At 45.5% G+C, this 14,994-nt stretch overlaps 1 protein-coding gene across 3 annotated transcripts in view; it reads right to left on the reverse strand.

The window, feature by feature from the left end:
- The window catches only part of LOC133126249 (traf2 and NCK-interacting protein kinase-like), a 134,611-nt gene that overhangs the window by 30,151 nt on the left and 89,466 nt on the right, over window positions 1-14,994 (reverse strand). For 2 of the 3 annotated variants that reach the window (XM_061238263.1, XM_061238261.1), the window contains exons 14-18: window positions 11,392-11,580; window positions 6,570-6,734; window positions 4,783-5,025; window positions 3,052-3,161; window positions 665-795 (exon numbers count right to left, since the gene is read on the reverse strand). In XM_061238263.1, the coding sequence (XP_061094247.1) occupies window positions 665-795; window positions 3,052-3,161; window positions 4,783-5,025; window positions 6,570-6,734; window positions 11,392-11,580 (838 nt within the window). The remainder of the gene's footprint in view (window positions 1-664; window positions 796-3,051; window positions 3,162-4,782; window positions 5,026-6,569; window positions 6,735-11,391; window positions 11,581-14,994) is intronic. The other variant, XM_061238262.1, reaches the window with a different exon arrangement.

The raw sequence follows: 14,994 nt of genomic DNA on the forward strand, positions 1-14,994 counted from the left end.
GATGGCTTTTCAAAAAGTCCTTTAGAGGAATAAACAGGGTGAGGTTCATGAGGAAGAATCCTTAATGTTCCCAGAGAGAGCAGGATTTCAGGACAATAGCCTGGGGGTAGTTGCTCTAATTAAGAAGAATAATATGTGGTTGTGGGCTCCAGGTTCAAGAGAGGCAGGGGGTAGGGAGTGGGCACCCTGCTTTTCCCCACATACTCCATTTTTCACCTGCAAGCACTGTGTAACCAGTTCAATCGAGCACAAATACTATTTGAACCTGGTTATAAGGCTTCCTTACCCAGACAATTTTACGGGGAATAGCCCAAAAAAGCGACAGAAAAACACATTGTTTAGTATAACACGGGAACTCTATGAAACTAAAGTCAAAGCAACAGCATCAATATCTTGCCAAACAGACAGCGCCATCCGGCTGCCAGAAGAAAACCGGTAATGTGACGCACTGGTTTTTTAGACTACTTGTGATATAGGCTGCGTGTATTACAGGGAAAAACAGCATCACACAATCACGGCACTCTCTGGGACGAATGAGCTGGAATGCTAGAGCCCGATAGCCTGACGCTGGGTGCGCCACTGCCCAGGCGTAGGGTGGAAACTAAGCCCCCTCCAATAGCCTCCCTGGTTGGCGCCCCCCGGTGGCCGCTGCCTTGCGTCTCACCTCTGACCCGGCTCCTCTCACTGGACCCGGCCTGGGAGCTGGGCGTGCTGGAGCTGGAGGAGCTCCCGCTGCTCGTCCTCTGGAGTGCTGCTTCCACGCTGAGGTCCGTCGTCTTGCACAGGTCCGGATTGCTGCAGAAACACACAGGCGAGAGGGTGTCAGTCGGGGGTAAGCGCAAACAGAAGGTGCCGATGGCTGCTGACTGCATCCTCTGTGACGTCACATAAAATATCAGTTTTATTTAAAAATATTAATTCATGTAAACTTTGGGACAAAGAAATACTTATTTCTTTATTTGACTCTATACTCCACAGATTTTAGTAATCATACAAATCACATGCGGTTAACGTGAAGATTCTTGACTTTCGTTAAATGGTTGTTTTATACAGTCGCCCCATTTCAGGGCACCAAAATGGTTGGGACAAATTGTTTCCCAGGTGTTTCTGATTGCATTAGCCAAGTTTATTCAGTGAATTCCTTAGTACAGGTACATTATAACAGAGCATAACAGTATCTGGTCTTGATTCTAAGCTTTTGGTAGCTTTTGGACTGTTACTGGCATTTGTTTACATGAGTTGTGCCAATAAAAGGTAGGAAAGCCATTATGAGGTTTGGTAATAAGAGAAATAGAGTCAGTCACATTCCTCCATTGCCTGTGTTCTCTGCACAAACATGCACTGCCAAATGTAATGAGTGGTTTGTGTACAACAACTTCCTTCAGGTATCCATGTTGGCATCACCTAGAGCCTGATTTAGACTCGGTGCACAACCCTGGCGAATGTCAAATGACGAAAATGACGCATTCAAATGAAAAAAAAGTGTACTATGACATTTTTCAGTCTCGCGTACCTGTAAACATTTTTTAATGTCACAGTCATATACTGTCGCAGTGTTGATTTGACAGCCAGATGGAACACGGAAATTCATTGTCATTGATAGGCTACGCCAGGCTCTGCCATGTATTAAAAAATTTAAACATCAGCTGCTTGGCATCTTGTTACCATAGAGATAGCATAATCGTCACCGCAGACATTCGCCAAAGAATAAATGCAAAATGTTGTACGTCAATTTCATTTTTCGTCATACGACACTTGACACAAGGGTGTGCAAAGAAGTATAAATCAGGCTTTAGACACAGTTCCAAGTGAAAAGCTAGCTGTCTTCATCACTGAAGCTGCTGCCAATACTTGCCCCAGCAATCACCTCTCTTATAAAGTTATGTCTTTTAGCCATGGAAGCCTGACTTATAAACAACCAGGTTTGGTATATGGCATGTTTAGTTTCTATGAAACACATTAACAAAAGTTTAGCTGCAACTTATAAAGGAATACAGAGCGAATGCTTTGTGTATGTACTTGTATTTTGGTTCATTTATGAAACTTGGCTGGTTGAAAAGTTAGACTGGAATCTTAATGTGCATGTGTGTTCTTGGGTGTTTGTGTGTGTGTGTGTGTGTGTGTGTGTGTGTGTGTGTGTGTGTGTGTGAGAGAGAGAGTGTGTGTATGTGTGAGAGAGAGAAAGTGAGAGACATTTAAAGTGAATTACCTTACCTGGTTGAACTGCATTATAAAGTGAAGTTATCGCATTATGACAAGTTAATACATCATCTAGCGGTATTACCGGATTTGGTATACGCCCTGTGACAACATTGTTTGTTGTTACAAAACTACATGGACCAATCTAATGCTCCACAGTCCTGCCATAATTTCAGTGTCCTCTGAACCTCAGGGGAAGTAATTCTTTCAGTTTGATATTACAAATCGCCCGTGCTTATTGATCGCGGCTTAATTTTCTCTGTCATTAATCCTCTTTGTGCCTCCCCCCTAGCCACCCATACCAGTACATTGAACAGTTCTTCCCCTGCCAATGAGTCAGTGCGTAAACAGTCATATCCGCAAGCTTGCATTTGACATGATAATAAAAATCAAATGTCAAAAATGAGTGAAGGGGAAATGAGATTTAGGAGGCTGGCTGGCTGACTGTGTAATTGGGCAGTAAACCAGCAGAGATGTCTGAGGGAAAGAGGTGTGCTGAGGCTTACCAGAAATCAAAAAGGATCAAATCTGGACCTTGAATGCAAATCCGGCCATGGTTTTCTTTTCTCCCATGTAGTTAGCCGAACAATTAGTGCCACTGATTGGCCAGATTACCTTTGCACCTGACTCCCAGGTAAAGGGAGGGTGGAAAACCAGCAGTTCTCAGACCTCAAGGACCATGATTTGATGATCCCTGCTTCAGGGTCTTTCAGCAAACTTGTTCCCAGTTATAGTTATGCACTTTGTTGTACGTCGCCCGGGATAAGAGCATCTGCCAAATGCCTGTAATGTAATGTCATGTAATGTCATGTAATCTTAAGACTGAGACAGTGAAGGAGCTGGGCTCAATACCTGGCCCGGATCAGCTGGGACCCGGTTCTGGGCCCCAGGCCTCCAGCTCCGTTTCCAGGGGAGTTCTTCCTCACAAGGGCTGGGGAGATGGAGGTGGTCCTCTGTGGAACCTGTGGAACATAACAGTACCCGGATCAGAACCATAACCTGCACGCACGTGACCAACTTTATCCACCATATACTCAGAAGGCTGCCTGTGACACCATTGCCAGACATAACAAATTCTCATTATTCTCACGTTCATTTCAAACTTCACAGCGATTCAAACTTGGATAAACTAGCCTGATTTTATGTTGTGTCACCCCATGTTAAGCCTATGCATAGTTAATCAATATTTTTTTTAAAAATTTTTATTTTATTCAAATGTAATAAAATCTATAGCCATTGAAGTATAAAAAGCACACATCTCAAAATGACAGAATGAGGGGTCCTGTATTGGGATCTGTTGGATTTAAATGCAGTTATTTTGGCACAAATGTTTTCTGGGTATCCACAACAAAGTAACCATATATCTATACTATACCAAAATCAGAATTTGGGGAGCCTGTGCCACCTGTGAAATGGCATTGGTTTTGAAATAATATTTTTAAATAGGTTTAAATAAATCGCTGTTTTACATGGGAGCTGACCAATGCAAACATAATATTGTTTTGTATATCACCATTTTTCAAGAAGCTAGCTGTGCTCGCCCTTGTTTTTTGCATGTTTACTACTTAATCCGACCAAATTAGACAATTTGAAAAATCATACAGTATCAAGATGAAAAATGTTTAACTGGTTTTCAAGAGATTTCAAACACTGAATGGGGTTAAATTGACTCCAAACATAAAATGAAGGTTAAACTAATTCAAGAGTATGTCTGCCCTTTGCTGACGACTTTGATTTTCATGCTCACAACACCTAAGATGCCGTGCTTATGAAACATCAGTTTCCACAACATTCGGCACTCTTTCAAAGTTACTGAAGTCACCTCTTGCAGCCATTATTATTGCCAGCCAGGCCTGGCCAGCATTGTTATTCATGACCCGATCCATCCAGGATGTTACTTTCTTGATTAATGCATGCGCAACCTGTGATGCAGCCCCTGCCTTGCATACAACTGCAGTCCCTAATTTTCCCAGGTGCTTTCATTATTTTGTTTTCCACATGTGTGTAGCCACGGTGGTGACTACATTCCGAATGTTTGCTGACATTTACATTTTCCTTCAGTTTACTATCTAACGGTAACTGCACATGTAACTGTCTATTCTGCAATAGGTAAATTACTTGAGAACATAAGGTGTAGTATGCATGCAGGCAAATATTGTTTTTTGGGCATCTTTAATTAGGGCAAAAAACTATTAGGGCATAACGATGTACAGCAGAGTCACTCACAGAAGCCGGTGTTTCACACAAAACAATTGAATTCCAACTTAAGGCCCATCCACACCGAGAACAAGAACTATAAAGATAACTATAACAATATCCACAGCATCCACACTGCTGACCGATAACGTTCTGTAAATAGCCTCTCAGCTATGTCATCTGGCAAAATGCCCTGACCGTTTGCTTGCATTTTGATCTGTTGTCAGAGTTTTATCATTAATGCAGCAGGAAAATATTCTCTGAATGTGATCCCAACGATATCGTTCGTCACTGTTGCTACAGATCTGGTGTGGACTCCACCACCCATTGAGTTTTTGAGAACATATTTATAGTTATCATTCTTGGTGTGGACTGGCTTTTAGAGACCTTAGGGGGGATGTCCTCCTCCCTCAGCCAGGAGGTGCGGTCAAACTTTTCATCGCGGCTGGCGATGCGGGGCGGCAGCGGGGGGTTCTCGGAGGTGGGGTCCGAGTTCTGGCGTGGCATCTCGGGTCGCTGGGAGACCAGGCCGTCCTGGAAGGCAGACACGCCCTTGGCTGACTGGTCGTGGAGAGACTGGGACGCCGACATGGAGGAGCCGTGGGACTTTACTGGGACCAGGTGGGCCATCTGAGGCAGGGGAGTGGCATTAGAGGCCCACTCCAGTTTGATAGACTGGGCCAGTTAGCTGATGAACTACGACTCCACTCTCAGAAATACGAAACGTGACAGAAATACAAATGCTTGTTGCTGGGGTGATACACAATTGCTACATTAACTTTTTTGCTTGGAAAATATACTCAGTTGTACCGAATGAGAACATTACTGCACTTTCAGGGCACATTAGAGAAATTTGGTTCAAAATTTGGAAAAATGTACCTCCACTGTCACTTTATTTCTGAGAGTGTGCAGTGCCCAAAACAAGATCCATCCATCCATCCATTATCTGAACCCGCTTATCCTGAACAGGGTCGCAGGGGGGCTGGAGCCTATCCCAGCATACATTGGGCGAAAGGCAGGAATACACCCTGGATGGGTCGCCAGTCCATCACAGGGCACACACACCATTCACTCACACACTCATACCTATGGGCAATTTAGACTCTCCAATCAGCCTAACATGCATGTCTTTGGACTGTGGGAGGAAACCGGAGTACCCGGAGGAAACCCACGCAGACACGGGGAGAACATGCAAACTCCGCACAGAGAGGCCCCAGCCGACGGGGATTCGAACCCAGGACCTCCTTGCTGTGAGGCGGCAGTGCTACCCACTGCACCATCCGTGCCGCCTCCAAAACAAGATAATCTCTGCAAATTAAATAGCAACAGTGCCACTCATAGTTATAGAACACCCATACACAAAAGCTCATAGCTATAGAATGCCATGGCAATGTTGTGAGAATGTTTTCAGAATGTTGTGCGACAATGAGGGACGAGTATAAGGCTTGTGGTTTCTCTTTGCCTAACATCAAACAGGGAGAGATATGTCCAAGGTCAAGGGCACAACAGACAGCAGCAATACAGTAATGAGCTTTATAGTTAAACTATATTTATACTGCAACTTTCATACAGTCAACTCAGGTGATTCACAGCCAGCAAAACAGAGAGAAATACAATAAAGAAAAAAAAAAATTATAATTATGATATTGAAAGAAGAAATTATCTGCTTCTCTTTGGTAAGGCCTCTCGAACGAGATGCAATGTCACAGCAGAGATATCAAATGTCAAATGTCAAACTCAACACAACAACACTGACACTGCCTGCATTAAGAGCAGTTAATAGTTAATAGTCTGGAGATGTCGGTCATTGCCACCAGCGATCATCACATTTGATGGTTGGTCGCACCGACTTGTAGTTTATGCTAGAATGATCGCCGATTTAATGTCGTCGCTATCATCTATGTGCGAAGACATAAAATCTATTAAACTCTGACCCCATTGCTGGCTCAATTGTCATGACAACCTAATTACAGAACATTCTCATCTGTAATTATCTTTAGCTTCCATCAACTAGCTTCCAAGTCAAGCGAATTTTGGTGACAATGTAGCAATAGCCAACACCTGATCATACATCGCCTAACTATGAACTGGTCTTAAGGAGATGATGAGAGTGGGTAGGAGGAGAGGCCAGAGGGGGAAGGGGGAGGAGGTCTGCATGGAGGGAGGGTTCGTACCTGGGGCTCCACAGCACGGTGCATGGGTGGGGTCCTGGCTGGCTGGATCCCACCGCTGCTGAACGACTCGGAGCGGGGAGGCAGGTTGGGGTCAGAGATCCGATTGGCCACCTTGTGCTGCAGTGCCGGTGAGCTCTGGCGGTTCAGCTTGGACCGCTCCTCCACCTACACCCCCCCCCCCATCCAGTAGGAACACACGTCACGTTACAAGTTCCCACCTCCACCTTCTAACCACCCAGTACTTTAGTCCACATTTAATTGAACAAGTGACTATATACAGAGCAGTCCGTAAGTATTTGGACAGTTGTTCCGATTTCTGTTCCTTTGGCTCTGGACACAAGCACACTGAATACCTTTTTGATTGATAACACCTGACTAATCAGAAACAGCTGAGAAGCCAACTTCCCAATTATGCTTGGTCCCCTAAAATGGAGGAACTACGTCAAAAAAAGGATGTAATTCCCAAACGGATCATCCAATATGGATGTAAATAAATGCGCTTTAGCCTCATATTTAGTTTCATGTCAAATGTGCTGGAATACAGAGCCAAAAGGTCAATAATTATACCACTGTCCAAATACATAAGGACTGCACTGTATCAACACAATTTTTATAAATGTTATCACAGTTTCATAGTACGCACAAAATTAATCTCCAGAGCGAGTAATGCATGAACACACCAGCAATCCATCTGTTAGTCAAGGCCACATTAAGAATAACGCTCAAAGACCTAATATGGAAGACATGTACAAAAAATAAATATCACATGTTAGGAAAAGAAAGAAAAAACTAGAGGGGAGAGGGGAAGAAGATGATTAATCCAAGCGCCCACACCAATGTCTCTCCAGAGGGGAGAGAAGATAAGTCAGTAGCAGCCCAGTAATTGCATGTCGGCCAGTGGCTCATGCAGATACCAGTTGTCACCTGCCACCCTTCTACAAGCGCCCAGTCCGTACCGGGGAGAGGCACTTGGAGAGGAGAAGGGGTTTTGGGTGTACGACACCGTCAATCTGAACACTACTCATTACGGTCATTTTATGGCATTGTGTTTGTGAGTTTCTTAGGGCCTGTTACTGATGATGTCTATACGTATTCATAATGCGTATTTCGGTACTTGGTGAGCATAGTGAACTTAGTTAACTCAGTGATGTTGAATATTCACTCGCCGTTGTTAACCACTATATCTGAGATGGATGCACTTAGGCTCTCAGACATTGTAAGCGGCTCTAGACAAATTAAACGAAAGCAACATACTATAATACAATGTAATATAATACATTCATATACAATATTATTACATTGTAATATGATGTAATTGAAACATCCAGCCCGGCTAACTGATGACTGATTTCAGGTCAACTGTTCTGACCTGACTCGAAGTACGTTAGAACCGCTAAAAACGAACAATGTCCGCACCCAAAACCCTTTTTCTACCTCCAGCAAAGTCCTCCCTCATCCCCAGTCTGTAGGAAAGAGAAAAAAGAGTTATTGACCCACGATAAATTAGGGGGGGGGGGGGGGGGGGGGGGGGGGGGTATTTGTGAGACACAAGCATACATCAGAAAATCAACCCCTGCCAAGAGAATAAACAGATACAATTAAAGTATATACCAGCTATTTTTAGATGCCCACGGAAAGTAGTGGGGATGATGGTTCAGTATGAAGCACACCTCTTCCCTTGCTATCCAAACAACACCGGTCAGAATAAATTAGGTTGTTAGTGTGAAAAGGGTGGACCAACACTCACTCCCTGACTCCGCTCTCCCTTTTTTTTTTGGGGGGGGGGGGGGGGCTTGCCGCGGTGCCACGGTGGGGCAGATTAATGCCGGGAGCATATGGGAACTGACAGAGCAGAAGTAATCAGGCTAGTCGCTGGCTTCTATGTGGGTTTTTCCAGGTGACTGGGCTGGGAGATGGGGAGCTGACGTAAACGGGCAGGTGAGGTCATCGCTGGCACAGGGAATTTTGGAAAATGGATGGGGAGTGATTTTATCTGCACAATGTGCACTGGGCATAGCTGCTATACCCAGCTCACTACCGCTTTATATAGTGCGAGACCATCAAATTGGAGACGGTCCACATTTCAGATGGTAATGCTGATTCTAGATTTCTAAATAAATACATAGTAAATATTGCACAATAATAAGACTACCGGGACCATTTATTCTACTTAGATCATTTAATATTATTATTACAGTTACTTAGCTGGTGCTCTTATCCAAAGCAATTTACAGCTGATTAGATTAAGCAGGAGACAATCCCCCCTGGAGCAATGTGGGGTCAAGGGCCTTGCTCAAGAGCCCAAGAGCTGTGTAGCTCATATAGTGGTGACACCGGGGCTTGAACCACCAACGTTCTGGGTCCCAGTCATGTACCGTACCCACTAGGCTACAAGCTGCCACTAGATCTCTAAATAAACAGTAAATATCACATGAAAATAAGACCACAGTGACGCTTTCAGATGAGGGGTGCTATAGCAGTCGGCTGAATATTTTGAGCTCTACAATTTCATTGGGTCTATATCAATAAAACACCTCAGAGAGCACCTGATAGATTATCAACTCTGGTACCAAATACAGCCCTGGTTATCTTCTCTCTCAGGTAATTAGTGCTACCATTGGCCAGACTGTCTTTACCTGACTCCCAGGTAAAGGGAGGGTGGAAAACCAGCAGTTCACAACCCTCGAAGACTTTTGAAAGTTGCTGATCCCTGTCATAGAGAGTGTGCTGATCTAGGTTAAGTTTTTTGCCTTTAACCTCACAACGGACATGGTTAACGTATTAGCACAGGAAACTTATCCAAGGTCAGTAATACTATTCCAAGATGCCCTATGAATGCCAGCGCTGACATTCATGTATCCTCTTTTCCACAGGGCGCATGCAAGCAGGAGACAGAGAGGGGGTACTGGCCCTACACTGCAAAAACTCCATCTTAACAAGTGTATTACTCTTGCATTGAGACTTAAGCTCTAGGTTTTTCTCTCAAGCAGAAAATATCACCTTCCTGTTACTGTTACTGTTTTCTTGTCAACGTTTACTGTTTACTGTCAACTTTTTGACAACCGACACTTTCTTACTCCATCGGCAAATCTCGAATCGAGTCAAACCGGCGGATATCATGGGCCAATATTTTAGCCTTATTTAGAAATAGGAATACGATTTTAAGTCTCAACACGAGACCAAAGCACTTGTGTGTTGAGTTACTCTTGGGTTTTTGCAGTGCTGGGTGTGGGACTAACCCCGCTGTGATGGTTGGGGCTACGGCCGGGGCTACGGCCGGGGCTACGGCCGGGGCTACGCCCGCGGTGGCCCCGCTGGGCCTTCAGGTCCCGAACGTGAGCCCCAATGTCCTGGGCAAGGTCCAGGAGGTCCATCTGGCTCCACACCCTGATTTGGGGCACGGGCCTCTGCAGCTGCTCTATGGCAGCGTCCCCGCTGCGTGGGCGCGGGTTTGGGGGGGTGGAGGAGCGGTGCTGCCGATGGCGGGGGGAGCGCCCGGGGATTCGGAGGAAGCGGGCGGGGCGGGCCTCGCCCGGGTGGCTGAAGGAGTGGTGCTGACGGGGCGGGAGGCGGGGGGAGTTACTTTTGGACCTTTTCATGACCTGGAAAAATGGGACCACAGAAAGAGTTAAACGTAGCGGTTGACGCTGGTCGAGGAGGGCCGACGTCAGGGTCAGGCTCGGCCCACGGACCACACTGTCGCAGTGCGCCGTTCTGACTCTCGCTGGGTAAAGGTGGGAGTATGCTTGCCCCGGAAACTAACTTCAACTAGTTTGTACAAACTAAATGATGCAAAATGACGTAGAGAAAATGAAATGCATCGACCAGACATGGATTGAATATGTAATTGTTTTGGATACAAATAGTTTTCTATGCTTTACAGAGCTTGTATGGTGTATTGGAACCTATGAAATACTCTCAAAGTGCAAACCCCGCCTTCTGGTCTTCTTAGTTGGCTCAATTGCACCAGGCATGATCAATCTAGCACAGAAAAGTATTTGAATCCTAAACCATTACGTATCTGACCCAGGTCTGACATTGACTTTGGCCACTGCAGTGCGCATATCCCTGTAAAATATGTCCCCTGTTGTAAATTCGGAGATTGCTGCTAGTGGTCTAAAATATCACATGGGAGGCTGCATCGTCTCCTTTTTTGGTCTTTTTTTGCAGCGTTAAATAAACTAAAGTGACTTCTGATGAAGTGTCTGTCCACATACGTTGTCGTTACCTTTTTGAGGCAAACATTTCCACTTCTGTTTTTACTGTGCTTTTCACAACCAAATAATCAGAATCCGCATCCCCACTGGTGTTGAGTGTCACAAAACAAACAGTTCAAAGCTACAATGAATGTACAACAGGTTTGCAGGGCCGTGTTTGGCTGTAGGTTGATTTTGCCTTCTTCTCAAGTATACTCCCACCTCAACAGCCAACTCCCCAAAACCCAAAAAACACTGACGCCCTGCAGTTCATCTGAGCTACACCAGCCATCCAACGAGGGCCTCAAATGCTGAAAGAAACAAAGTTGACCGTTAATCATGACAGAATGACATTTTTAAAAAAGGAAGTGCGATCTGTCAGGAACACATGCGCTGTGGCCCACTGACTGCATTTATGGGCAAATATGTCGGGGAAGTCTGAAGATGGGGTGCTGAAAGGAACAAAGTTAACCGTTAGTCACAGTTACAGAAATGTGTCAGAAATTAACACAGCAGAACGAAGGTGTCGCTCGTGGCATGAGCCAAAATGGCGTCCTCGTCCCTCCTGGACACAGTGGATGGTGGTCTTTCCTACAGGAGCTCCTGTGCGGGGCAGCCGGTCATACCTCTTTGGCCCAGGCGGGTTTGTCGTTGGGGCTGACTGAGTCCTTGTAGTGGTAGAGCTTCTTGTCGCCAGAGCGAGAGTCCTGCTGCTGTTGCTGCTGGAGAGACACCAGGTATGCCCTCTCCTGCTGGAGCTGCCTCTGTAGCCGCTCCGCCTGCCTCTGCTCCTCCAGCTGCTTCCGCTTGTACTCCTGTACACGCACGCACGCACGCACGCACGCACACACGCACGCACGCACGCACACACGCACACACGCACGCACACACGCACACACGCACGCACGCAAGCGCACACACACACACACACAGAGGAGGAGGAAGGTCAGTCTACTATTGAAGGTAAAAAGAACTTGGAGTCATCTTGAGGGACACCTGGAAATGCAACACAAACACACTCAAGCACAAACACAAACATACTGAAACACAAACACAGTGCAGCACGTTCACAAACACAGTGAAGCACAATCACACTGAAGCAGAAACACATTGAAGCACAATCACACTGAAGCACAATCACACTGAAGCAGAAACACACTGAAGCAGAAACACATTGAAGCACAAACACACTGAAGCAGAAACACACTGAAGCAGAAACACAGTGAAGCACAATCACACTGAAGCAGAAACACACTGAAGCACAAACACACTGAAGCACAATCACACTGAAGCACAATCACACTGAAGCAGAAACACACTGAAGCAGAAACACATTGAAGCACAAACACACTGAAGCAGAAACACACTGAAGCAGAAACACAGTGAAGCACAATCACACTGAAGCAGAAACACACTGAAGCACAAACACACTGAAGCACAATCACACTGAAGCACAATCACACTGAAGCACAATCACACTGAAGCAGAAACACACTGAAGCAGAAACACACTGAAGTATAAACACAGTCTGCAGGGAGGGAATGACAGGCATGTGCAGAAGAGGCTGGGCAAGAGCCAGTGCACTAAAAGTGGGTGGGGCTTTTCAATCTTTAATCACGGATTGGAGTTTTTTTGCAATGAAAAATAAAAAGGAGACCTCTTCTGTGGAGGAGAGAGGAGCGGAGGGGAGGGAGCTTGGCGACTTGACACAGGCCACACTGGAAGTGCAGAAATCCGACTGCTAAGATCACCTAACGTTGACGTCAGAAGCCACTGTGACCAGATGATACTGAACAGAAAGAGGAGGTGGGGGTGGAGAACAGGACCATATGGGCTCTTGGTAGGGGTTTTGGTTGTGTAACTCCACCGGGAAATGGTCGCGTTGACTGCTGGGGCAGGTATCCTGGCCTGCAAGCACGGCGTTGTAAGAGCCACCGCGAAATTTCAACTGGGAACAAAAAAATTGGTTGTCGCTTCTATCTTTCGAGTGTTCATCACAGCTGAATGGTCTGAATCAGCTGGCATTGAGTGTCACAATAAATGGTTCATAACTGCAACAAAGTTTATACATGTTTGTTTATAAAAACAGGGCCTTATTTGGCAGCGGTTTGATTTTGGGCAGTTTGCCTTTTTATCAAGTATACACCCACGTCGACAGCAAACACCCCAAACCCAAAAAATACTGATACCCTGCCATACGACGAGGGCTGTGAGCGCTGAAAAAACAAGGAAACAAGAACATACGCGTCGTGATCCACTGACCGTGTTTATGGGTGAATGAGTGATATAAAACTTGCGGCCTCTGTCTCCGAGATTTGTGGTTGGGTCGGGGAAGTCTGAGGATGGGGTCACCGAGTTCTAAGAAAAGACGGGTGCTACATGGTAATATACTGCCGGAGCCAGGCTCGCTCTTCACCAAAATGGCGTCGGCCGGATTGAATTTGTTTTATGCTCCGCTGTCAGCCGGCTGTAAACCACCCTCCGTCCCACTTGTTATTGGGTGGACGGGTCGTGGAAGAGAGGTGGCTTATCCATTGCCATTTCTGACGATAATTCACAGAGGTTTCTGACAGCCGACTAGCTTCCACTGAAATCGAAAAAGACCTGACGGGCAGATAAATCATCTTATCATTCCGAATGCTTCTGGCATTCATATTATTTTATGTACACATGGAAAAAATGCTGTGAAAAAAATTGCCAGATTTTTGTAATGTGCACTTGTGTTCGTGTTATGTGAAATGCTTGAGGTCTTCATTTGTAAACATGATGGAGTAATGCACTATGAGATTGTGGGTTCTCTGGCTCCAGACTCTTCCTTTTTGAAGAGGCAGTTGAATGTTCTCAGCATCCAGGAGTGCAATTTCTCATTTCTAGCACATACAGTACTATGCAAAAGTCTAAGGCACCCTAGATATGTTTTGTATAAATTTGATATAAGTAATGGACCACTTTTCAGATAAAGACTTGAATGAGGCTGTCTGGCATTACCTGGATAGCCAGAAGCAAGCGACAGCCAAAATCTGTAGATTCTGTAAGTTCTGCAATATGTTTGGACCAACATACAATTATGCAGTTTTATAGGCAAAGGGTGGTCACAACAAATATTGATTTGATTTTGTTTTTTAACTGTTCATAATAATACATATTCTATATATACAATTTCACTATTTTTAAAAGCATTTTTGCTTTATGGATTTAAAAAAAATGTGCCTAAGACTTTTGCACAGTACTGTACATATGATGAAGTGAGGAATGGGGGGGTGTATGTTCTGGTTCACATCACAGATATGCACAGACGTCACAGGGGTCACAGGGGAGGGGGTTGATGGTGGAGGGAGGATGCGGGTCTAGGGTAGGGGCGGGGGCCCCACTCCTTTACCAGAAGAAGAGCCTGCTCCTGGAGGAGCTGCTGCTGTAGGATCTCCAGCTGCCTCTGCTCCTCCTCTAACTGTCTCCTGATATATTCCTACCGCCCCGGCAAGCGTGAGGGAGAGGAGAAAACAGTCACCCACACTGCTCTACCCACCCAGAAAGAGGGAGAGAACTCAGTCACCCAGACTGCACTGCTCTACCCACCCAGAGAGAGGGAGAGAGAACTCAGTCACTCACTGCACTGTTCAGAGAGAGGGAGAGAGATTAAGAGAGAGAGATAGAGAGAGACAGAGAGAACTCAGTCACCCACACTGCACTGCTCTACCCACCCAGAGAGAGGGAGAGAGAACTCAGTCACTCACATTGCACTGCTCAGAGAGAGGGAGAGGGGGAGAGAGGAGAGTAGAGAGAGACAGAACAGGTAACAGAGTGTGTGAGCCAGATAAGAATGACGCAGCGACCAGGATAAGTCTCATGATCCAGACCTTTTTTTTCTTTTTTTTCAGCTATAGACATGAGAGGCTGTGCAGGAAGAGCAAGAGACAAATTAAAGAGTGATAGATCGCAAGAGAACCACAAACTGTGTGTGTGTGTGTGTGTGCACGTGTGTCTGCGTGTGGGTCAGTACATATAAAAGTGTGAACCCCCGATGACCACAAGATGACGTCATATTCAGAAATGGTCATATCAACAAACCTCATTCCTTATTCAATTCAACCAAGGGAACAGTCATAGCCACAAACCCTGTTCTCATTCACTTTATACAGGGTAGCCGTTATGTCTACGGACCGTTCCTGATTCACTTACAGTGTAATGGTCATATACACAAACCCCTTGCTCCTCATTTACTTTGTACA

This window comes from Conger conger, chromosome 4 (genome assembly GCF_963514075.1).
Source record: "Conger conger chromosome 4, fConCon1.1, whole genome shotgun sequence".
Lineage (NCBI taxonomy): Eukaryota > Metazoa > Chordata > Actinopteri > Anguilliformes > Congridae > Conger > Conger conger.